Raw genomic sequence first — 23,501 nt, 5'->3', positions numbered from 1 at the left:
TTAATCGATGATGAAATCAGCCCTCGTCAGAGGAGGGAGTGGTTTCTCAAGCTAATACTTCCCCTGTCACTCTGAACAAGCCATTTCTCTTATTTCTCATTCTCCAGGGTTCTTTCTGAAGCCACAGAGATAAAAGCACTTTCCATCAGTGTTTTTGCTGCTTCTTTAATGCTCTTAATTGTCTCCCGCATCTATTTTGGGACGCTAACATCTTACAGGCACAGCAGCAGCCTCCAGCAGATGGGGGAAATGCAGATGCACCAGCATTTCAACTAATCAGTTGTTTACCCTGCAATAAATAACACACAGTTAAACACAAACTGTACCCTGCCCATTCCAGCACAAACACACAAACAGACCGGGGAAGGTGACGGAAACCAAGTACGCCCTTTCTGAGCAGCAGCGGGCACCTCTCCAGCGCAGGAGTTACTGTGGGAGGGGGATGCTGAGTCTGGGTTTGCTCTTACAGGGCCTTGCAGGGGAGCCAGGCAGAGCTGGGGCTGTGCACCGCCGGCAGCGCATCCCCCGGGACTGCACCTGGGGCAAAGCCAGCTCTGGGCTTGGCTCAGGACCAGCTGGGTTCAGCTCCGTTCAGGGCCAGGCCAGGCATGGCTCGCCAGGGCAGAGCTCCACACCCAGCTGCCACTGCAAACCCCCAGTTCTGCCATCCCTGCTGTTACTTAGCCAGGCTGCCTGTTTGCTCTGCTTGACTGTATCCAGCGTCCTCTCCTTGGGTCCCTCCCGACTGACAGCTGCCCCTGTGCAGACAGACGGACAGATTCCCGAAGTCCTTCTTGATTTCTGGCGCTGTGATGTGTTCAGAGACGTGTTGTGACATTTTCTAATGACATTTTGACTCATAAAGGGAAGGCCGTGGCAGCGGCTTCTGTTTGCATCTGAGACTGACTGCTCTGGTTTGCAAGGGAGGGAAGCTTTAAACATTTTCATTGCCCTTCTCCTGGGAAAGATCCAGGTATTGAACCTGCAGCCCTCAGAGCTGGTTCCTCCCCTCCTTCCAAATTAAACAGAGCTGAGATTTGGGTTAAGAGGAGCACACTCCACCGCTGCCGAGGAAATTGCCCTGGCGGGTCAGGTTCACAGCACGCTTTGAGCACGCTTCTTAGCTTGGGAGAATCGGTTTCCCAACCGAGTTGCTTTGCTCGTACGTGTGAGTCTCTAGGGAACCTCCCAGAAAACCAAAACCTTTGGGTGAAGGACTGGCCTTGGGGGGGGGGTGTGTGTGTGTGTGTCTCTGCATCATGCTGGCACTGTGGCGGTTGCTCCTTGCTGCTCTGACCTGGTTTTCTCTTCCTTCTTTGCCCCATCAGAACACATCAGAATTGGAGGGAGGTGGAGATGGCCACCAAAGCAGCATCAACACCCTGCCGGACATCTCCCTGGTAAGACACCGCACTGTGCTGCTGCACCTCGGGTGGGAGCTGGAGGCAAATTGATGATGTCAAGTTCTGCCTCAGCTTCTGTAGCTCTTTGCTACCTTGCCTGCCCATGGATGTCACTGCAGTCACTGAAGCGAATTAATCAGACCAGTTAGGAAGAAGGGTTCTGGCTGTCTGAATAAGAGTAGCATCTGTGCAAACCAGAGCAAAAGTTGGGTGGTTTGTCCTCTAATTGCCCTCATTTGTGAGTTGTATTCTTGTTGCCTATACGCTCAGAAAGGCGTTTCTATGAAAATGGGCTCATTTTGCCATGGTCACTGTGAGGAGGCAGATGCAGGTGGCTGTGGGCCTGGGGAAGTTCTCGCAGGTGAGCATGGTGTCCTAAAGATTTCTGTTCTTGGTTTGGCAGGATGATCTCTCCTCCTTCCCAGATGAACCACCCAACTTCAAGCCTCCGCCTCCTCCTTCAGTCCCTCAGATGCTGGACCCCTCTGCTGCCCAGCACAGGAACCCAGGCAAAGACAAGCCCAAGCGCCCTTCCTCCGAGTCCTCTCAGTCAGGCCTCTTCTTCGTGGCCCCCCGAAACCCCACGCCCCCTCCTAGCCACCCCGAGAAGGACACAGTCAGCATGACCTCCACTGCTACCACATCCACCGAGGAGTCTGCCCCAAGCGCTATCTATGCTACCATTTCCCCAGCCCTGCACAGCTCCAGGAGGCAAATGGATGCCCAGCTCTCCTTGGTCAGCCAGCACCCCATCGGTCCCTTCCCCAGGGTCCAGTCCCCAACGAGGTTGAAGACCCCACCCCCGGAGGGTCCCGCAGCCGGTGGGTTTCAGAACCCCCCTTCCCCATCCCCTCCGCCTCCTCCACCCCACCCAGCACCCCCTCCGCCGGACAAGGGCAGCCCGCAGGCCGTGGCCAACCAGCATTTCATCCTGGTGGAGGTGCACCAACCCAACAGTGAGCCCGACGTCAATGAAGTGAGGCCCTTGCCCCAGGCCAGAGGTAGGTGTCATGTTATCAGCTGCGGGGTGAAAAAAAATGTCTCTGGGGTGTTCCTCAAGAGAGAAACGGGAGAGGAGACGGATCTCAAGGGCAGGAACTGGGGGAAGAGTGGCTGGAAGAATGGAAAATGGTTGGAAGAGTAAGAGCATGAGGCTTGGTTGCAGGGTTTCCCCCTTCCCAGCAGGGATGCGGGCTGGTAGCACGTGCCAGCAAGGAGTCGCGGGGGAAAACGTTGCCGTTTTGGTTCAAACTCCAGGTCAGTAGAGTGGGGTAAAAGCCACAGAGCCTGGATCGGTCCAGCAATGTGCTGCTGTTCGGTAGCTGTGGGTTGGTTTGCTTTTTTTCATAGATGAGTTTTCTACGTCAGAAAACAGCTTGACAGCATCGTAGCCAAAGAAGTGAAAATCTAGGAAACGCATAAAGCCCTCCACAGTGTTGCCAGCGGTTAGCGGTGGCAACGTCTGAGACAAAGCCCTCAGCCCGGGGTTTTGGCAACGCTGGAAAACCTGCCAGGGCCAGGGCAGCCAGCTCCCTGTCGGCATTCATTCAGCTCCCCATCGGCATTCAGCTCCCCATCGGCATTCAGCACGCTCTTCAAAGCCTCCCTGGGCTTCCAGTGCAATTCAGGCTGACCTTTACTTAAAGACCAAGCTCTCTTAGGTTGTTGATTGCAACTTCTCTTGCGTGGGCTTTGCTGCGTTAGTTTGTAAAATCTGCTTCCAGTTTTAAAAGAAAATAAAAGAAGCAATCCTGGGATTTTCCCATTAAGTCCAGATTTTGGAAAAGAAAGTCTAATTGTGCCCACACTGAGCTTGGGAGTCAGATTTATCCTGAGCATATCCTGGGAAAAAGAAGTAGAAGCGAGGGAGGAGCGTGCTGGGCTCCACAGGTCCCTCGGGAGATGGCTCTGGTCCGGCGGGAGTGGGAAGGGTGGTCCTGGGGCCCTGAGGGTGCCCAGGAGGCTGGGACCCATTGGGGGTGGGGGTACCCACGGCACCCCCGAGCCCCCAGGAGCCCCCCGGATGCCCTGTTTGCCCATGGGCTCCGTGGCACCCGATGCGACTGGCATTGTCGCCCTCCTGTGGCACCGTCCTTCCACTGCAATTAGTTCATTAATCTCGGGGTAATGACTGAGGGGCTGGAGTGCCTCTGGCGCTGAAGGGAGGCCGGATCCTGCCCGAGGGGTGTCAGCAGTGTGACCCCAGCTCTTCCAGGTGACAGAGCCCATTTCCCGGACCTTCAGCCCTCTCCGCAGGTGCCGTCATAGCGTTGCCTCTGACGCTCGTTTCCAGAGGCAGGGTCTCCATCTGCACCCAGAGTCTTCATAGAGTCATAGAACGGAATCACAGAATCATTTAGGTTGGAAAAGACCTTTAAGATCATCAAGTCGGACCATTAACCTATCACTGCCACGGCCACCACTAAACCATGTCCCTCAGCACCACATCTCCCCGGCTTTTAAATACCCCCAGGGTTGGGGACTCAGCCCCTGCCCTGGGCAGCCTGGGCCAGGGCCTGACTGCCCTTGCGGTGAAGAAGTTTTTCCTAATATCCAACCCAAACCTGCCCTGGCGCAGCTTGAGGCCGTTCCCTCTCGTCCCATCGTTTGTTCCTGGGGAGGAGACCAACCCCCCTCCGGCTCCAGCCTCCTTTCAGGCAGTTGCAGAGAGCGATGAGGGCTCCCCTCAGCCTCCTCTTCTCCAGGCTGAGCCCCCCCAGCTCCCCCAGCCGCTCCTCCCCAGCCTTGTGCTCCAGCCCCTGCCCCAGCCTCGCTGACCTTCATCCTCGAAGAGGGGGAAGCTCCTACCTGGCAGCTCCTCTTTGCTCGGGTCTGTCCCCAGCTCCTTCCAGAGCCTGGTGTTCAGCATGGGCTGGCTCAGACTGGCCTTCAGCAGGATCCCTGAACTCCTCACTCTCTCCCTCCATCCCACTTTGGGATCCAGGTTGGATCCTGGACCTGGGTTTGAGGCCACTTGTTCCTTGATGCTCCCTGTGCACAGCTTTGCTCTTCAGGAGGGGTCAGCTTGGGAACCCTGCTCTGAAGTCCAGGGCTAAATCCCAGGGAAGCTGCCCAGCCCTGGGAGCGGGTGGGATGTCCGTCCTCTGGTAGGTGGCCCTGTGGGTGCTCGGCTGGCCGCAGAGCCCGCGCTGCCCGACCTCTAACAGCCCTCGTCTCTCCCCAGCCTCCACGCTCTCCCAGCTGTCGGACAGCGGGCAGACCCTCAGCGAGGACAGCGGGGTGGACATCGGGGAGGTCGAGATGAGCGGCAAGGACAAGAGCCGGCAGCCGGTCCCTGGGAAAAGCCGAAGCCTCAAGGAGGCTGCGAGGAGCGAGGGGACAGCAGAAGGGGCCTCCAAGCCGGTGAGGCTGGGTGCCCCGGGGCCTCGGGGTGCTGCCGTTGGTGGGAGGTGGGCGCCCGGGGCTGCCACGGGGCAGTGCTGCTCCCCGCTGCCTCGGCTCTGCTCCCTCTGCCGGCTTTTCGCTTTGATGGGTTATGTATCCTCTTGTTCAGTAGCTGAGGCAGCTGGCTGGTGGGCTGAGCTGTGGGGACGGGAGCCAGGAGTGGCTGAGGGGCTCTGTGGGGCCGATTCACTCCATCCTGGGTAAATCCCGTCCCTCCCAGCTCCAGCAAGCAGCTGCTTGGGACGTGGCAGAGATGCGGGCTCTGAGGAGGCCTCCCCATGGCACAGTGTCCCATGAGTGAAGTCACCTGCGCCCAGCAGGGAAGGTGGCATCAGGTGCCAGAGGTAGATCGGAGGGTTTCTGATGGCAGCAAGGTTGAGGGGTGTAGGCAGGGAGCCGGAGAGCTGCTCTGCTCCTCCCCAAGCCCCTCCAGACCTGCACTGGGTTGGGATCTTGGATGTCAGGAGGCAGAGAGCAACTGCAGGCAGCGTGTCAGTCCCCTTCCCGTGGAAGCCTGCCCTGGGTGAACCTGCCTGCCGTGGGGCTCCGGCCGAGGGAACGCGGCAGGCAGGCGGTGCCCGGCCTCCCTTGGCATCGCTGCTGTCTCTCCCCGCAGCCGGGGCTCCTGGAGCCCACATCGTGTCTGATCCGAGTGTCCAAGAGCGCGCCAACCTTGGGGATCGCCATCGAGGGTGGAGCAAACACGCGGCAGCCACTGCCCCGCATCGTCACCATCCAGGTAGGGCAAGCTGAGAATGGGAAGAACTCGATGCACATCCCATCCCTCTCATCCCTGGACATCAGGAAAGGGATTTTGGAGGTGTGCTTTCCCCCTCCTATAGCCGTGCATCTCCCCAGGCATGAGAGGCATCATTCTGCTGGGGGGGGGGGGGGCTGCTGAGGATTGCATTCGTGTCCCGTGGATGATCCCATACCATAAAACACGGCCTGGGAGCCAAGGATTTGCTGCAGACGTTTCAGAGGGGGTCTGGGCCGCCCCGAAAGCTTGGCTGGTGTCTCCAGATGTCTGGAAACTCCCTTTTTCTGCTTGAATAGAGGACTGGGAAGGGGGGAATGGTGGATGATAGCTGGGGAACCGAGCCCTTGGGAACTGTCTCCCCACACCATTTCCTTTGCTGTTTACTTGGGGCAAAATTCAAGTTATTTACAGCAAAAGAAAAGCAGAGCTGACTGTGCCTTGGTTATTCTTGGCCATCCCAGCTGGCACTGGGAGCAAGCAGGAGGGAAGCCAAATTCATCCCCTGTCCAAAATGGGAAATGTTTCATTTCACATTTTCCCAAACCCCACCTGTATTTCATCCCTGGGTTGAGCCGGGGGTGGTGGGACCATGAGCTGACTGCCTCTCTCCCGCAGCGCGGAGGTTCGGCACACAACTGCGGGAAGCTGAAGGTGGGCCACGTCATTTTGGAAGTGAATGGCACGGGGCTACGGGGCAAAGAGCATCGGGAAGCCGCCCGTATCATCGCTGAAGCCTTTAAGCTGAAGGAAAAGGACTACATTGATTTCTTGGTCACAGAATTCAACGTCGCCCTTTAGGACACCCCCAGCTTGTCCCCAAATGTCCCCCCCTGCCCACCGCAGACTCTCACTGCCTGGGTAGGGCAGGCTGAGAACGGGCAGAAATCAGTGCACATCCCTTCAAGTCTTCATCCCTCTTCTCTCTGGGGTGGGGGGGCTGCCCTTTGGGGACACCCTCTCCTCCTCGGCCAGGCTGGGGAGCGGGGCGGGAGGACGGCGGGGGTCTCGGTGTCCCCAGTGTCATTCGAGTGCCACACGCAGAGCAAGGTGGGCCCGTGGCTCGGGCTGGAGGGGTTTTTGGGTGCTCGCCCCCGTGCCCAGGCGGGCGGCAGGGGCCACAGGTAAAGGATGCAGAGAGAGCAACCGAAGGCCTTGTAAATTGCTGGCAACATCATCGTATGTATATAGAGAGAGCTTGTGCTTTTAATTTTTCAATAAATCTGTCAGGTTAGAAAAAGGCCGGGTTTGTGGGGGTTTCTTCGGAGCTGGGATGGGCAGGATAGGAAGGTAAGGGGCAGGGATGCCTACGGGGCATGCAGGGGTGTGGTGGCGATGGGCAGCATGGCTGGGCAAAACTGGGACTCCCCATGGCCATCCTCATCTTTGTCCTCATCCCCATCCCTGTCCCCATCCCCGTCTTCATCCCTATCCCCATCTTCATCCCTACCCCCATCTTCATCCCTATCCCCATCCCCATCCCCATCCCCATCCCCGGCCCCGCTCCGCCCCACCAGGGGGTGCCCGCGCTGCATAAATTATGACAATGAGACCCACCCGTCGCGGCTGCGATTGGCCCCCCGCCGCGGGCTATGCAAATACAAAAGAGGGCCGGCTTTATGCTAAGGACTTCCCGTTCCTCTCCGAGCGGCGCTCCCGGATTGGCGGAAAGCGGCGGCGATGCTAATGAGGGAGCTGGCTCCGCCCCCCGCCGCCGCGGGGCCGCGCTATTGTCCGGCGGGGCCGGGCCCGAGGAGGAGGAGGAGGAGGAGGAGGCGGCGGCGGCCGGGCCGGGGCCGGGGCCGGGACAGGACGGGGCCGGGGCCGGGGCCGGGGCCGGGGCCGGGGCCGGGGCCGGGGCCGGGGCCGCCCAGCGCCGGGCGAGGAGGGGCCGGCCGGGGCCTCCCTGCAGGTGGGCAGCCGTTGCGTGCGAGTGGCGGGGCGGGGCCCCTCCAGTGGTGCCCACGGGGTCCCTCCTGCAGGCAGCTGGAGGGAAGAAGACCCCGTGAGCACAGCTGGATGCACAGCTGGGGGCCGCATCCAGCACCCCCCCGGGCTCTGCCGAGCCCGGCTCCGGCAGGGCTGGCTCCCAGCTGGGAGGTTTTTGGGGTCCCTGGGTGGAGGGGGGACCCCCAGCCCCACCGGGGTCCCGCAGCCGAAGGGACGCGCCGGGAGGATGCGGGACGGGACGTGACGTGACGCCTCGCCGCTTCTCCCCAGCACATGTCCTGCCCACGCCACCGGCGCCTTCGTGACCCCGAGGAAACTTGTCGTAACTTTTCTTATCCCACCGCTTCTTCCCATTCCGGGGCCCAGTCTGCCACCCTGCTCCTGCAGGAGGTGCGGCCGGAGGATTTCGGGATTTCGGGAGGGTTTCATCAGGCTGGCGTGGCCGGGGCCGCCAAGGGCGGCAAGCAGCCAAGGCCGGGGCTCGCGCGGAGGTTGCGGGACCGAGGCCGTGCCGCCGCCTGCGGCTCCTCCGAGGAAGTTGCGAGGGCTGCCTGCGGCTCCAGTTCCTCCTTTCATTTAAAGGGCAGCTTTGAGCGCACTCGGTGCCTCAAAGTCGGGTTGTGGGTGCCGTCGGGTGTCCTGCCTTTCCCTTGCTCTGCAGCACCCTGGCGAAACGATCCAGGCAGGGGGGTTTTAAGGGCTCCCCGTGGAGCGTAGCAGTCGATGTGATGTTTACCCAAACCCAGCCCGTTGCTGGTTAACCCCACCACTCACTCCCAGCTCCTCCGCTGCCCTCCTGCATCCCCCGCCGCCTCCCCTTGTCCTCTGCTAATAAGGGATCTCCGTGCCGCCGGCTCTGCCGCGGTGGCAGCTCTCTCCAGACAGAGATTAAGGCCGCCCTTGGCAGGCATTGCGGCCACTGGCAGCCCCTGGCTCACCCCAGCTCCTGCCGGTACGTTGGGGTTTGGCCCCAGGGTGTAAACCCACAGCTTTGCAGGATGACGCCGTCCCCGGGAGGACGGGGCCCTGCGCTGGGGACAGGAGGGCTCGTGTGCCGGGGAGGAGGTGGGAAAGCGGCCGCGGGAGCAGCTCCCAGTCCCGCCATGGGGCTTCGCTTCCGTGCAAGTGATGCAGAGATGCTGCCTCCGCGGGATTTCGGTGCCTCTCCGTGGGGACGTGTTGGCGTGGGGGAGCTGGGGGGGACGTGGCCCCTCCAGGCAGAGGAACTGGGGGGACGCGTGGGCTTTAGAGTAATGGTGTAGTAACAGGCGTGCGTGCTTTCGGAGGACGAGGAGGGTTTGTCAGGCTCTTCCTCGCTGTGATGGTTTCTCCCTTGTTTTACAGGGAAATAGCGCAAACTAAGAAAGCAGCGTTTACGCTTCTCTGCCCTCTTTCATGCTCATAAAATGGGATTCTGTGGGCTTAAAAAAAGGGTTTCTAACCCAGGAATTCCTCCCTCCTGGAGTGCAGAAGCCCCTTGCCAAGTTTCAGCCCAAGGCCGTTCTTCTGGCCTCCTTCAAACCCCTCCAAAAGAGACGCTTTGGCTGGCAACGCCGCTCCTGCCAGGGGCTCGGACAAAAAAGCGAGTTAGACCCACGCTCCCAAAAACCAGCCCTCCCCATCCCTCCCCTGCAGATCGCCGGGACCAAACATCAGCCCCTGCTTGCTTTTAACCTCTCCTTTTAGACATTCAAGCAGAAAAATGGGTATTTTTAGGCAGCACGGGCACAGGCAGAGCCCTGGGCGTGCAGGCTCAGAGCTTTTAGCTTAAAAACCCCTGTGGTCGGAGGTTGCCCTCTCGGGGTGCTGGGGTGCAGATCCCCGCGAGGATGCGGGTGCCTGGCACCTCTGGGAGATCGGGTGCTCTCTGGAGCTGAGTTTGGGTTTGGAGCTGGGGGGTTAGGAAAATAAAATATCCATCCCTTGGCCGGGAGGGGGGTTAAAGCCCCCCCTCCCACGTCCTATGGGATGCGGGGCGGGGGGGGCTTTAACCCCCCTCCTGGCCAAGGGATGGATATTTTATTAGGAGGTACAGTCACGGTTATTCCCCATCGCTCGAGGGACGTCACCTTCATGCCGTGGGGATGGAGGTGGGGGGGTTTGAGCCCCCCCGCCTGCTCTGCCCAGGGTCGATGAGGCAGCGAAGGCAGAGTGACAGCGGCTCTGTCCCCCCCTCCATGTCGCCAAGCGAGCCCTGGGGCAGGGGATGCGGCATCTCCTCCGCTGTCACCACCGATAAACCCAGGAGCGGTGACGAGGTCTCGGCCTCGACTGCGCTGCTGTTCCTCTGCCTCATGCATGCAATGAGTTGGGCGGTCTCGGCTCCGCACCTCCCTGTCCCGGTGGGGTTTGCAGGACAGGGACAGGATCGCTGTGGCGGAGGGTGAAGCTGCCTGCAAAAGGGATCAGAGATTAGGGGCCGAGGGCAGGGACAGGCAGAGGCAACCCCTCCTGCCTGCTGGCCAGGCAGAGACCTGGTAGCACTCATCACTGCCCGGAGCAACCCCGCCTTGGTCCGACCACCTCCACCCCGAGGCACAATTCGGGACAGCCCAGGCCGAGAGGCAGCGGGAGGAGAGGGGCTGAGGGTCTCAGGCCGAGCAAAGTTCAAGGGTAAAAGACATTTTCTAGCTGAAGCTTTTAAATTTCTTTTTAGCTCTTTGTCTGATTGCCCTGTTGCAAAATCCTGGCTTTCAAAGAGCAAGATTAAAAAAAAAAAAAAAAAAAAAATATATATATATATATATATATATATACACACACATACACACTTGGGATTGTTTGCATTTGCTTTGTGGTTCCTGGGTACGTAGCCACATCATTTTTCAAGATATTCTGTGCTACCATAACAGCAAGCAACTCACTTAAAGGGGAAAAAAATCCAAGATTTTTCTCTTACCACCATGACCATCGGTGGAGGGACTTTCTGGGAAAGCGATAAACGTGGCTGGATTTGCAAGCAGATCCCATAGTTTGTGGCTGCTGCGGGCAGCGCAGCCCGGGGGGAGGCTGCTCAGAGATGGGGTGACAGCCGATGGGCGCGGGTTAGGTATGATCCAGACACCGGCCTGCCAAAACCGGGTAGGAAATGTTTTAACCCTCTTTGCCCCGAGACAAGAGGATCCCCGGGCTCCTTTCACCCACCGCCCACCCGCTGGGCCCCCCGGGGCTGGTGTTTGGGGCTCCTCGTCTCGGGGATGCTGCGGGGCTCGAGGCGGGTTGGGGGCACTTTGGTGTGCTGCTTCTCCATGCCGGGATGCAGGCGGGGGCTCGGGGCTGGAAACGTCCCAGCTCAGAGAGGGGCAAAAGCCAAAATCGCTCTTGAGCTGCATTGAGCAGTCGCAGAGCCTGAAGCATCCCGTGGGCAGCCCCAGTGGCAGGAGAAGCCATGGAGCATCTCCAGGTGTGGAGAACGGAGTTGGCCAGCTGACCTATGGGGAAAAGCCTTGTGCAAACACCCCAGCAAGTTTGCAGGACCCTAAGGGTTTCTTTGGGATTTGCTCCCTGCCCAGAAAGCCCCAAGGATGCAGGCAGGGCTGGGAGCGCGCTGCTGCTGGTGCAAGCGTGATGCCCGAGGACCTTGATGCCAGGTGGCACCAGAAAATACCCCCAAAAAACCCACTAACAGCAGGATTTAAGGCAGGGAATTTGCAGATCTGAGACTTCAGAGTGGGTTAGAGGACTTTTCCCGGAGCACGTGGGTGCCATAGGTTTGCAGCTCATCACCACCATCCCCAAGCCAGCAGCACCCCGAAATCACTGCAGCACCCTCTGGCTAAATGCAGCCACCCCAGGGACCGTGCTGTGGTTTCGTTAGCAGCTGGGAGCTGGTGGAAGCTCTCCTCCGCGTGCCGCTAATTACACAGTAACGAGCTGGATTAATTGCCTGCCTGCAAATGTGCCAGGATGAACCATGGTGCCTGGTTACAGCTGTGGCGTCCCTGGGGCTGCGAGCAGCATCTCGAGGTAGGGGCCAGGCAGACCCCTCCTTGGAAATCTGGGATGTGGACTTTGCCGTATCCCGGATTTCCAAGGAGGAGTCTGCCTGGCTGAATTTTGGGGCTGTATGGCTGAATTTTGGGGCTGCTTGTCCTCCTGGAAGACCCAGCTGCCAATGGTCTCAGGGATTCCCCCCCGTTTTGCTTCGGCATTTTGCTCCAAATTCGATTAAAATATAAAAGTTTTAATGAAAAACGGTGCAGGAGGAGGGTTCGGCTGCTGCCACTCAGGCCTGATGGGGTTAAAAAATTTGCATCCGCTTGCAAACTTGGCAGGAAGCACCCGAGCATCGTTTCCTACTTCTGCAAAAGCCTGACTGCCCCGCAGGTGCAGGAAGGTTTTGGGGTGCTCGGAGGGGTGCTGCTTTGGGGACCTCCAATGGGGTCGCGGTGATGGGGATATCCCGGAGATGCTGGTACGGGGTGAGTGTACCCCACATGGGGCCGGTTGCTCCTCCATGCTCCGGCATTAGCCTGGGATGCTGCGGGTGGTGGCCGGTGATGCCGGCGCGGTGCTCGGTACCAGCCTCCAGCACGTGGGCAGCTGCCGCCTCCAGCACCCCATGGCCAAAATTGGGTAGCGAGGGGCTCAAATCCAGCCGAGGGGACGTTGCCAGGAAAACCCCGTGGCCTTTCTTGCTACCCGCCCTGCGGTTGGGTTTTCGGCATCCGGTGTCTCTTCAGCCGCCGCTGCGGCTCTGGGAACCCTGGCACACCGAGGAGCGGGGCGAGGGCTTTTAGGTCATCGGTGGAGTGAGTGTGCCGGGCCTCTGCTGTGATTCCCTCTTGCTGTCAGACCTCCAGAGCCAGAGGGGCCTCGGGGTGCTCCTGCCTCCCCTGGCACCGTCCTGCACCGTGATGGCACTGCTGACGGTCCCCAGGCTGTGGCTGCCTGGCTGGGGTGACGTATGGAGGGTGCCAGCATGGGCTGGGTGTCCCCTGGTGCCTGCCCCAAGGGGGAAAAGCATTTTAGGGTGGCCCTGGGGGGCTCCTTTCCATGGGGACCTCTGGGGGCCATCGTGGCCATGGAGGATGCGGCAGCGCCAGCTTTGTGGTGCTGATGGTGGGATGCAGGGTAGGGGGTGGCCCGAGGATATCACCCCCCCTGTCATGGGGGGTTGCTCTTGTCCCCAGGGTCTGGGAGACAGTGGGGGGGTGACACCTCGAACAGAGCCCGCTGTGTCCCGCTGAGCATCCCCCCTCTCCCTGGCCCACCAGGACGCGGCGGCGATGATGTGACCTACATTCGTGGCAAGGAGGTCCCCGGCCCCCCGCCGCCACCGGGCCATGAAGCGGCACAAGTGACGGGGACACCGTGCCTGCGGGCCATGGCCAGCCCGGCACCATGGCTGCACTGGACACAAACAGAGCTGACGCGCTGGGAGGGAGAGGAGGAGGAGGAGGAAGAGGAAGACGACTTTGAAAGGAGGATGGATGAGGATGGGGTCATCGGCCCGGGGGAGGATGCCGGGAGCCCACCGTGGGGTGAGTCCTCCCTTCCCTGCTGCCCAGAGACCCTCGTGGGGGGGTCCCGGGTGTCCCTGGAGCTGGGGGGCTGTGAGGGGGCTGGGGGGCACCATCTGGCTGGTGGCAGCCCCGCGGTGCTGGTGTTTTGCAGGTGACAGTGAGGACCTGGAGGAGGGGTCCCCGGCAGAGGCGGGTTGCTGGCACCCACCGCGGGACCTGCAGGAGGAGGAGCAGGGCAGCTCCGGGGGGGACGAGGGGCCCTGGGGGGGAGAGAGCGATGGGGAGCCCTACCCTGAGCTCTCCTACGAGGGCTGGTGGGGCTCGGGGTCCAGCAGCAGCCCCGAGGTGCTGCAGGATGGCCGAGGTGTCTGCCAGCCCCGCGGCTGCAGCACGGATGGTGGTGACACCTCAGGGCTGTCGGACGCCAGCCCTGGCCCCGCCACCCCATCCCACCGGCACCGGCGCTGGGACACAGCTGGGAACACCGGCGGGGGGCATGGGCAGGGCTGGACCCGGAGACGGAGCCTCCTGCTGCGCCACTCCGATGACGACCTCTGCGATGCCACCAGCTTTGAGCCTGTCCCCAAGCCCCAGCTGGCTGGGACGGGGCTGCCGGCCCCTGGCACCGCTGGCTTGGCACCCGCTGGGGAGCCCTGGGGTGCTGGGACCCCCCCTGCACTGCAGCGGCACAACAGGTCCCAGGTACCCAAGAAAGTGGCACCCACCCTGCTGCCCCCCAAGCCCGGCCGGCCATCGCGGTCCCTGAGCCCCCGGCGGCGGCACACGGGCAGCAAGGAGACGAGGGATCCCTCGGGAACGGGCACCGGCACGGCTGATGGCACCCAGTATGGCCGAGGGCGGCTCAACCACCCCCTGCCCGACCTCTCCAAGGTGGAGGCGCGGGTGAAGTTCGACCAGAGCTACCGGCCGCCGCGGGGCCGAACGCTGCCCACCCGCCCCAGGGCCCCGGCCGGCCCCATCGGCTTCAAGTCCCCGGCCGAAATCGTCCGGGAGGTGCTGCTGAGCAGCGGGGAGGGGGTTCCCTCGCAGCCCCTCGCCACCGCTGGGCTGCCGCAGGAGTTCAGGTCCCCCCAGCAAGCCACCGAGCTGGTGCAGCAGCTCCAGGTAATGCCCAGCTCCCCCAGTTCAGCCAGAGAGGCCTTACTGGGAGGGTCTCCAGGGTGGGGGGACCAGGGGGTGCGGGTGAAATGGAGATGTCACCAGCCCCATGAGCCGGCCATGTGTCACCAATGGGAGGTTTGGTACTGGTCACCTCTTCACGGTTCTGCATGGGGGCTGGCGAGGAGGGAGGGACCAGGCAGGGACATGGGCAGCACTCGGGGCTGGAGGCAGGGCTGCTCGTGTCCCCCCCAGGATGCTTGTACACCCCCCGATGCTCATGGCCCCCAGGATGCTTGTCCCCTGGGATGCCCTCCTGTCCACTGGGAGGAGCGGGAGGCTCTCCCTCACGCAGAGAAACAGGGGCCACATCTGCACCAGATGGGCCAGGTGCTTTGGGGGCTGGGTTTCTGCACCCCAGCGTGTCCCCCACCCACGGGAGCCCCCCCCAGCCCCGTCATCCCCACACAGGGATGCCTCCTGCCGTGCCGCATCCCCCTTTGCCACCCACCCCTCGGGCATCTTCCGAGCCCCTGTTCCCGTGCCGGGTGCCGTCACCCGCTGCGTGTCCCCTTCCTGCAGGATGACTACCACAAGCTGCTGACGAAGTACGCCGAGGCCGAGAACACCATCGACCAGCTACGCCTGGGTGCCAGGGTGGGTGCTGGGGTGGGGATGGCTGCGGGGGGGCTCCCCGTTCTGCTCCCCCCTCCCCAGCATTATTCGGGATGTCTTCCTCCCCTGGCCCCACTCTTCCTCCTCCCGGGGACCTGCGGTTGAGCAAGCCCAGCCCAGGGAGTGGGGGTTGAGGCTGCTGCAGCTCCTGCAGCAAAGCCGGGGGCCACCGTGCCCCCCCCGCCCAGCAGGCTCCCCTCCGCGCCGGGGGAGGTGGCCCTGCCGAAATGGCGGGGGCGGCTGCAGGGCACGTCACCAAAATGGCAGGCCAGCAGGCGGAAGCGCGTCCCCATGTCACCCTCGCCGCCTCCTGCCCTGCACCACTGCGTGGGTGGGGAAACTGAGGCAGGGCTGATGTTCGGCTGTGCCCCCTGCCTGGGCTGTGCCCCCCGCCTTCGCCCCCCCCGCCTGTTGTCCCCATGGGGATGGGTGCTTCGGGGTGGGCAGCGCTGGGGTTGGGGTGCAGAGTGGGTGCCCTGAATCCCTTCTCCCTGCCCCCAGGTCAGCCTGTACGCCGAGCCGCCACGGCCCAGCCGCAGCCTCACCGTGGGCACCGTGGGCACCGGCTGCCGGGTGATGGCCCTCAGCATCCCGCAGGCCAGGACGGCGGCTTTCAGCATGGCCCCGGCCCCGGCCTCGCCATCCTCGCCGGGTGGAGGTGAGTTGAACCGTGTTTCCCTGTCCAGCTCATCGCCCTCCTGCTCCAGTTTTTGGGGGGGATGTTCAGCCGAGACCCCACACCCACGGCTTCCCTGCGGTTGGGGGGACCGGTGCTGTGGTGGCGGTCCACAGCATCACCTTGTCCTCGTGTTTTCTTGCAGCTCCAGCACCGGGACCATCAGACCGGGGGGGATCACCCCGGCCTTCCCCCCCTCCAGCCGCGGGGGGCTGTCCCACCTGCCCGGGGTCCTGCCACTGCCCGGGGACCCAGCTGACACAGACGCTGGCGGGACAGACCCACAAGCTGCAGGCGCAGGCAAGACGCAGCGGGGCTGCGGTGGGGGGGCTGCAGCGGTGGGGGGGCTGCAGCAGGGCTGGGCTCAGCCTCTTCTCTCCCACCCAGGTGGAATCCTTCGAAGGCCAGATCGCGGCAGGGAACCCCGCGCCCCAGGAGCAGCTCCAGGTGCGTCAGCCCCTTCCCGACAGCCCACCCCGGGGATGCGCAGGGGGGCCGGGGGGGCGGCAGGGACCAGAGGCCGAGCTGGCAGGCTCGGATGTCGCTGCCGTTGTGCCGCAGAGGTTTCGGAAGCTGAAGGATGCTCAGGATGCGCTGGAGCGGGCGTACCTGCGAGCCCGGCAGCAGCACCCAGGGCCCTCGGGGGAGTTTGATCCTGACCGGTAGGTGCTTGACCCCCACCGCCCCCTCCCTGCCAGCCGACCCCGAAGCCCAGTGTCTCCCCGGCACTGATGGTCACTGTCCTGCAGCGTGGTGGAAGGGGAGATTTTCTGCCTGGGGCTGCGCCTGGAGGAGCTGAAGGAGCGGATGGAGCCCGGGGCCAGGCGGCAGCTCCCCCCGCAGCACCCAGCCCGGTCCCGCTCCCCTCCAGCCCCTTCCCCGCCACCAGCCGTCCGCTCCCCGCACCCCGAGGTGAGCTGGGCAACGGTGCAGGGGGGCGGATGGGGCTGGGGGGTGCAAAGATGCTGGGGTGGGGGCACCCTGCTGTGGCCGGGGTGGGGGCCGTGCTTCTCTGACCCCCTTTCAGTGTGCCCTGCAGAGCCCCGTGCCGATGGAGGGTCCCCAGGGGACAGCGGGGGACAGTGAGGCGGTGGCAGGGGGGCTGCCCCGGCCCTTCTGGCACAAGGAGCTCCGAGTGGAGGAGGATTTCGGTGACCTGCTGGCGCAGTGAGTGCCCGCACGGTGGGGTGCAGGGGAGCATGGGCAGGGAGTGGCTCCCCAAAACCACCAACACCTGCCTGTGGGTCCCCCACAGGTACAAGCACTTCAAGTCCTTGCCAGAGTCACTGAGCATGGAGCAGCTGAGCCTGGCAGGGAGCAGGTCCCTGGAGGAGGTGGATGGTCCTGCAGCGGGGGACGGTGGCCCCAGCAAGGTGCCCTGCAGGACACGGTCACTAGAGGAGGGGGCCGACCTCGAGACCTCCCCCTTGTAAGTGCTGTGGGAGCACAGGTCCCCCAGGCAGGTTCGAGCTAGAGGTTTTATGGCAAGTCACAGGTTTTACATCACTGGCATTGATAGGCTTCAGAGTTAACAGTCTCCATGGGAGAGCTGGCTGCACTAGGGCATTTCCCCATGTTTGGGGTCGTTCTGCCCCATCGCTCATGCTCTGTCCTCTCCCCGCAGACACCCCCCAGAGAGGAGAGCGGCACCGCTGCCCCCCGGGGAGTCTCCATGGCCAGAGGGGCCACGGGGCCACCTGTTTCTACCCACCGCTGAGGGCATCCCGGCCACAGCCAAGCCCCCCCTGGGGCTCCCTGAGCCACCGCAGGCACCCAAGTCCCGCCGCAGCAGTGAGACGGGCAGCGCTGCTGCCCAGCACCGGCCCCGCAAGGTGAGTCCCCTGGGACTGCGGGTCCCCATCAGCTGGCACCCTCAGACCCTGCCGGGGGGTCCTGGGGGTGCTCAGCACCAATCCTGCCCTCCTGACGCATCTACAGGAGCAGCGCATCGTGTCGCCGGAGACAGACAGCGGCTTCGTGGGCTCGGAGGCCAGCAGGGTGTCACCCCCCGTGCACACTCCCGAGCACCGGCCCCCCGGCACCGGGTACGGCTCAGGGTCCCTGCCCTCACTCCGGGGGAAGGATTCGGGCACATGGGCTGTCGGCCCTGTCTGGGGGGGATTTGGGACATTGAAGGGGAGCAAGGATGGGGGGAGAGGTGGCGAGGACGTGTGGAGCAGGGAGGGGGTGCTGGGGCGGGGGGGGGGTGGAGATGTGCAGAGTGGTGCATGACCCGTCCCGTCCCCAGGACCCCCGGCTCACTGGGACCCTCCATCCCCATCCCCGCGACCCTCCGTCCTCCACGGAAGAGAGAGGCGACCCCACTTCCCTCCAGGACGGCGCTGATGGGCATCTACCCTGCGAGCGGGCAGGGCGGCACGGGGGGGCCCCGCCTGCCCCCCAGCACCCCCTCACAGAGCAGCTCCCCCCCAGGCTGGGCCGGGAGCGCAGGCAGCGAGGCAGGACCCGATGGTGACGGCAGTGAGTAGGCAGCGTTTCGGGGAGGGACGTGTCCCCAGGGAGAGAGATTTGGGGGGGTCCGGGCTCTGCGGTTGGAAGAGGCTCTGGTTTATGGTGTTCCCCCAAGCCCCATGGGGTGCTGGCCTGGGTGTGCCTCCCGCCTGCTGACTCTGCTCTCCCAGGTCTCTCCTGGGGGGGGACACCCCCACGTCCCGCGCCACCAACCTCGACTCACCGTGTCCCCCCTCCTCCCCAGCTCACACGGACTCGGAGGCAGAAGGCAGGAGTTGCGTCAGCGCCGGTGACCACCCCCCAGCCACGGCCAGGGGCCCGGCCAGCCCCCCGCCATCCCCCGAAACACCGTCCCCCACCCCGCTGTCCCCTGACCCACCGTCCCTCGCCCCGGCTTGCTGTGACCTGCTGGGCTCCCGTCTGGAGCGCGAGTGAGTGTCCATGTACCCCCCCAAAACCGGGCCAACCCCCCGGCTGACACAGGGACCCCGCCATGCAGTCCCCAAAGGCACCAGCATCTTCCACTGGGCAGCAGCAGGTTTTCCCTTCTCGGAGAGCCAGCATCTAGCTGGGGCTGAGTCCTCCAAACTCATGACATGTGTGGGTTGGCTGAGACTGGACCCCAGCCCAGACAAGCCCCAGGCTTGGTTCTGGGGAGCATCAGAGCATGAGCCACTGGGTCCTGGCTGGTGGGGATGGGGGCAGGCACAGGGTCCGGGGAGGATGGGGCTGCTCCCCCCAGGACACCCAGCAGCAGCCAGCCCTGTTGGGAGCCTTGCTGGCTGCAGGTGTCCCTCACCGTGGCATCTGCCCTGCGGCAGCCAGGCCATCCAGGCACTGCGGGACGAGGTGTGGCAGCTGCAGCAGAGGCTGGAGGAGAGCCTGCGCCGCTCCCGCAGCTATCCCGAGGGAAATGCTGCTCCGCGTGCCACCCCGGCCAGGAGGCAACCAGTAGCCAGCGGACTATCATCTCCCAAGGACGCAGCACCCCTGGGGTAGGTGACAGGAGGGACCTCGGGAGGGAGGGTGGCAGCAGCCACCGTGTTTGGGGACAGCACTGTGTCCCATGGGCGTGGGGACACCCCCAGCCCGTCCCATTTCTGCTGCGACCGGGCTGGGGTGGTGGGTCGGGGGGGATGCCTCAGGGGACACTGAGGGATCTGGGTGGTGACAGCAGCTCCGTCCCCTCCGCAGGGAGCCAAGCCCCCCAGTGCGGGGCAGGGCAGCCCCCGGGGTCGCACCCACGAGGAGGGGGCGGTCGGCATCGCTGCCCCGGGACAGGCCGGAGCTGGACCTCAGTAAGTGGGACCCTGCCGGGGTGGGGACGGAGGGGACAGCAGGGACATGCTCCTCTCTGCACACTGCTTCCCCTTCCCCAAACGGAGTGGAGTGCTGGTGGGCCTGCGGGACCACGGGGACAGGGCAGGTCCCGGTGGCCCCATGGGACCCAGCACCGCTCAGCCCAGGGCCAGATCCTGCAGATCTGGGACTCAGACCCACTGGATCCCACCCCGCTTCCCTCTCCTCTGCCACAGCCTCCAAGCCAGACCCCTCACCCTCCGGGCCCCGGGCCACCCTCACCCCGCAGAAGAGCCCTGGGAGCCCCCCGGGTGCGGTGACGTTTCGGGGACAGTACACAGGTGGGTGCCAGCAGTGGTCAGTGCTGGAGACTGAGGGTGGCTGCCCCCTCATTGGTGTCCCTGGCCATGCTCATGCTGGGTTTTGGCAGGGACGCGGTACCAGGCAGGGTCGCCATGTGCCGCCCCGGCACCCCGAGAAGAGCCGGGCACCCCAGGATGCCCCCAGTGCCGTGGGACCAGGACACCGTCAGGTGAGTGGCGCCGGGAGCAGCACCCAGCCCCTTCTGGCCTTCCCTATCCCCTGCTAATGGAGCTGCTAATGACTTTAATTCATTAGCTCCAGGAGTGGGGAGATACGAGCCCACTGCCCACGACCCAGGGTGCTCCCCACTGCCCCTCGGCCAGACCCTGCTGCCCTTGGGTGCCTGCCCCCCTCCTTGCTGCTGGGTGCAGCCGCTGGTGTCCCCGGGAGCAGGGGGAACCTGTCCCCAGCCCTGTCCTTTAGCTAAAGGTCAACCCAGCCCGTTCCTGGGTCACAGCGCAGAGCCGGGCTCTGCTGTGTCCCATGGCTGCCAGGGATGGAGCTGAATGCATGCCGAGTGCTTTGCAGACCCCCCCATTTTGCAGACACCCCCATTTTGAACAGTCCCCCTTTGCAGAGCTCCCCTTTTTGCAGACCCCTCCCTTTTTGCAGACACCTCCCCTTCTGCAAACACCCCCAGTTTTTGCAGACACCCCCTTTTCAGACTCCCCTTTTTGCAGACCCCCCCTTTTGCAGACCCTGCTTTTCAGAGCCCCCCTTTGCAGCTCCCCCTTTGCAGCTGCCCTTGCAGGGAAAGGCCTCCCCCTCCTGTCCCAGCTCCCCCAAACCGCTCTGCTCTTTCCGAACCCCCCTTGCTTGGTCTGTGTGGGGACGTTCCCGGACACACTCGCTTCTCTCTCCGTAGCTGGCTCCTGGGTGGGCGATGCCGCGAGGCAGCCCCAGCACAGCACCCCGAGGAGGACACGCTGCCCCACTTGCCAGGCACCCATGGGTCCCCCCACGCCCAGCAGCAGGGACAGAGCCACACACGGTGGGTGACGGGGGTGGCACGTGCTTGGCACGGCTCATCTCTGCATGGGGGCTGGGGTGGGGGGAACAGGGAACAACCCTCAGACCCCTGGCACAGTGCTGGGACACTGCTTGGGGACAGAAGTGACAGCCAGTGGTGCCACCACCCGCTCCCCACGGGCACGGGTGTTCCTGCCCAGCAGTGGCAGCCCAGTGTGGCATGGAGTGGGGGGCTCACCTGGGGCTGCTGCTCCCCGCACCCTCCTAGGGACATCTAACACCCTGGGGACATCTAACACCCCGAGGGACATCTAACCAGCTTCTTCCCCCCAGCAGAGCGTGGCCCCAGTGGCACGTCCCCCTCAGCCTCCCACGCTGGTCCCCGAGCCAAGAAGCCGGAGCAGCCCGGACTTTGGTACTTGGCAGCCAGCCCTGGTGCCACCACCGCCGTCGGCTGCCTTGCGCCCGTCCCCCTCGTGCCTTACGCGCCCTCCGTCCTGTAAGGATTCTCTGTGGCGGGATGGGGTCCGGGTGGGTGGTCAGCATCTCCTGAGGGCTGTGCCCACCCCAGGGACCTGCTGGTTTGCCCACAGGGCCCAGGCACCTGGGTGGCAGCCAGCTGGGAGCGGGGCCACACAGCCCCAGCTCCTTTTGGAGGGGGGTCTGCATGGGGGTGAGCGTCAGGAGATGGGTGCTGGGGGTTGGAGATGGATGAGATGGGGAGAGGGTTGAAAAACAAGGCAGGGTGGAGGCACAGAGCCCCGCGGGGGTCACAGCCCATGGAGCAAAGCCGAGCCTGTGTCCCCTTCTTCTTCCCAGCTACTGCTCCCCAGTGGTACCTACCTCAGCCCCAGCCATGGCCGGGGTCCCCCTCCAACACGCCATGGGGCCCTGGCGGGCAGAGCATCCCCCCCGGCCGCATGCCGCTGGCCACCGCCGCTGCCTGACCCTGGACCTGGATGAATTGGAGGAGCTGAACCGGTCGCTGAGCCGGGCCATGGAGGCTGCCCAGAGCGTGAGGCTCACCACCACCCGCATGAGCCGGGCGCTGGCTGCCGAGCTGAGCCGAGCGCGGGACCTGCGGGGCTCCTGCCTCTTCTGAGGGTCCCGCCGGCACCTGCCGAACCCTCCCTGCCCTCGCAGGGGGCAGGAAGAGGAGGATGGCGCCCCCCATCAGCATCCCTGCCAGATCTGGAGGCATGTCCATGGGGTCCTGCGCTGGCTGTCATCCCACTTACCTTATCCCTCCTGCAGCGTTTGTCCATCTGTCTGTCCATTTACGGGACCACCCAAGCTGCAGGAGGGAGGGCGAGACGTGGGCAGAGGTCTCCCAAGACCTGCACCATCCTGCGGCGCCCCGGGGTGCGAGCACAGCCCCGGCAGGAGGGCACCGTCCCCTGGGACCATCGGGGTGGCCCCGTGTCCCCCAAGGCAGACACCACCCTGAGCTGAGTGCTTCTGGGGATGCTCCAACTTTGTGTAGGTCCTATTGCAACACGGGCCGCGCCCCCGTTGGCAGCTGTGTTTACCTCCGTGCCTGCATGGGCAGAAATACCCGCGATTCCCTGTTCACCCCCTTCCCAGCTTTAGGCATCCTCCGGGGGTTCGATGCCCTGGGATCCACCCGCGTGCCCCCCTCCGCTCTCAGCTCTGCCCTTGCACTTGAACCGAGCCAGGTCCTCCCTGGGAAACCTCTTCTTTTTGTGGTTTTATGTGAATTTTTTTTCCCCCAGGGTAGCTAGCAAGCAGCTAAGTCACTCTTTTAGGGTTGATTGATGGTACATAATATATGTGTTTGTATGTATATATATATATGTATCTATATATAGATACATATATATGTTCTGGTTTTAATTTCCAGCATAATCCTTAGGGCATTTGAGGGGGTTTTTGTCCATCCCTGGATGTGGCCACCCACAGTGTTGTCAGGCAGAAAAAAAAGACAGATTTGGGGTTTTCCTTGGGATTCCCAGGGGATCTGGGCTGGTAAAGGAAAAATTGCCCTGTGAGACTGAGGTGGGGGCAGGATCCGGCCCTGAGGGTGTCTGCAGAGCCCCTGTACCTCCAGGCTGCATTTGTAATGAGTTAATGCCTATTTTTTTAGCAAAATGGATGTGGTCGGAGCAGCCCTTGGAGAGGTCACGGCGCCTTGGAGGTGGGTGCTCTGCACCCCACAAACCCCGGGGGGACCCTCCGGCTGCACCCACCAGCACCAGGGTCCCACATGGGACCTGCACCCCGTGCCCCAGGATGGATCCGGCCAAATCCCCCCTCTCCATCCCTGAACATCTCTGCCTGCAGTGCCCCTGGCTGTGTTTATGTGTAGGACCTACCTAAAGTGCCCTGTGTCAAATTTATTTATTTTTGAATTTTTTGTTGTTGTTGTACAAAGACCCGCGTTTGGGGGGGAACGGCTAACGCCCCCGGTGAGTTACTCAGGTCTAGAGCCTCCCCAGGCGCTCGCAAAGCCACTGAGCCCGGACCCTGCAACCAGCCCTTTGGGGGGAGAGGGGTGGGTTGGGGGCTTTTAGAGGATTTTAGAGGATTTATGGCTCTCTGGTTGCATCTGCTCCTACCCCCGGCCCGAGCGAGCCGACGGGCCCGGTCGCGGCCGCGCTGGGAGCCGCGACTCCCCCAGCCCAGCCGGGGTGCGTGGGGCGCGCGGCTGTATTGAACTATCCCAAATGCAACAGCCAGGAGCAAAGATTTTTTTCCCATATCTCCTATTTTGTAATGACCAGCAGCGCCATTCGGATGCTATTTTGTACTAAGATAATCGCCTATTTTTGAAGGAAATAAATGCCGTTGGTTGGCTTGTGGTTTTTTCTTCCTTTTCGAAGCCGTTTCTCGGGTGAGTTTTGGCATCACCGCAGCAGGATCTCTCCCGGGAGGCATCTGGGGCTTGGTGAGCAGATTTCCCCAGCCTTCCCTCACCTGCCCGGCCCCCG

General features: G+C 63.1%; 2 protein-coding genes across 9 annotated transcripts in view; both read left to right on the top strand.

Moving 5' to 3' along the window:
* Window positions 1-6,799, top strand: part of WHRN (whirlin) — a 56,269-nt gene extending 49,470 nt beyond the window's left edge. For both annotated transcript variants that reach the window (XM_087752876.1, XM_087752875.1), the window contains 5 exons: window positions 1,329-1,400; window positions 1,807-2,404; window positions 4,588-4,766; window positions 5,425-5,547; window positions 6,184-6,799. In XM_087752876.1, the coding sequence (XP_087609002.1) occupies window positions 1,329-1,400; window positions 1,807-2,404; window positions 4,588-4,766; window positions 5,425-5,547; window positions 6,184-6,366 (1,155 nt within the window). In that variant the 3' untranslated portion in view covers window positions 6,367-6,799. The remainder of the gene's footprint in view (window positions 1-1,328; window positions 1,401-1,806; window positions 2,405-4,587; window positions 4,767-5,424; window positions 5,548-6,183) is intronic.
* A 568-nt stretch (window positions 6,800-7,367) lies between these two features.
* AKNA (AT-hook transcription factor) lies at window positions 7,368-23,366 on the top strand. Of its 7 annotated transcripts, none has more exons than XM_087752823.1 (22): window positions 7,368-7,477; window positions 12,732-12,998; window positions 13,132-14,105; window positions 14,682-14,756; window positions 15,276-15,432; window positions 15,596-15,750; window positions 15,838-15,897; window positions 16,012-16,112; window positions 16,200-16,362; window positions 16,478-16,617; window positions 16,706-16,879; window positions 17,075-17,282; window positions 17,389-17,495; window positions 17,699-17,931; window positions 18,167-18,353; window positions 18,711-18,917; window positions 19,117-19,220; window positions 19,458-19,562; window positions 19,652-19,753; window positions 20,450-20,575; window positions 20,887-21,052; window positions 21,373-23,366. In XM_087752823.1, exons 2-22 carry the CDS (start codon window positions 12,842-12,844, stop codon window positions 21,653-21,655), a joined length of 3,984 nt encoding a protein of 1,327 aa, XP_087608949.1. In that variant the 5' UTR covers window positions 7,368-7,477; window positions 12,732-12,841; the 3' UTR covers window positions 21,656-23,366. The 7 variants fall into 7 exon arrangements, with proteins under 7 accessions (XP_087608949.1, XP_087608951.1, XP_087608947.1 ...); XM_087752825.1 differs by lacking the exon at window positions 7,368-7,477 and adding an exon at window positions 11,814-11,936 and having other exon boundaries at window positions 16,490-16,617; window positions 18,744-18,917; XM_087752821.1 differs by lacking the exon at window positions 7,368-7,477 and adding an exon at window positions 11,814-11,936 and having other exon boundaries at window positions 16,490-16,617.
* The last annotated feature ends 135 nt before the right edge of the window (window positions 23,367-23,501 follow it).

The sequence above is a fragment of the Nipponia nippon genome, unplaced genomic scaffold (genome assembly GCF_047370975.1).
Source record: "Nipponia nippon isolate SJK-2023a ecotype South Korea unplaced genomic scaffold, ASM4737097v1 scaffold_16, whole genome shotgun sequence".
NCBI lineage: Eukaryota > Metazoa > Chordata > Aves > Pelecaniformes > Threskiornithidae > Nipponia > Nipponia nippon.
This window is presented reverse-complemented; position numbering and strand designations above follow the sequence as displayed.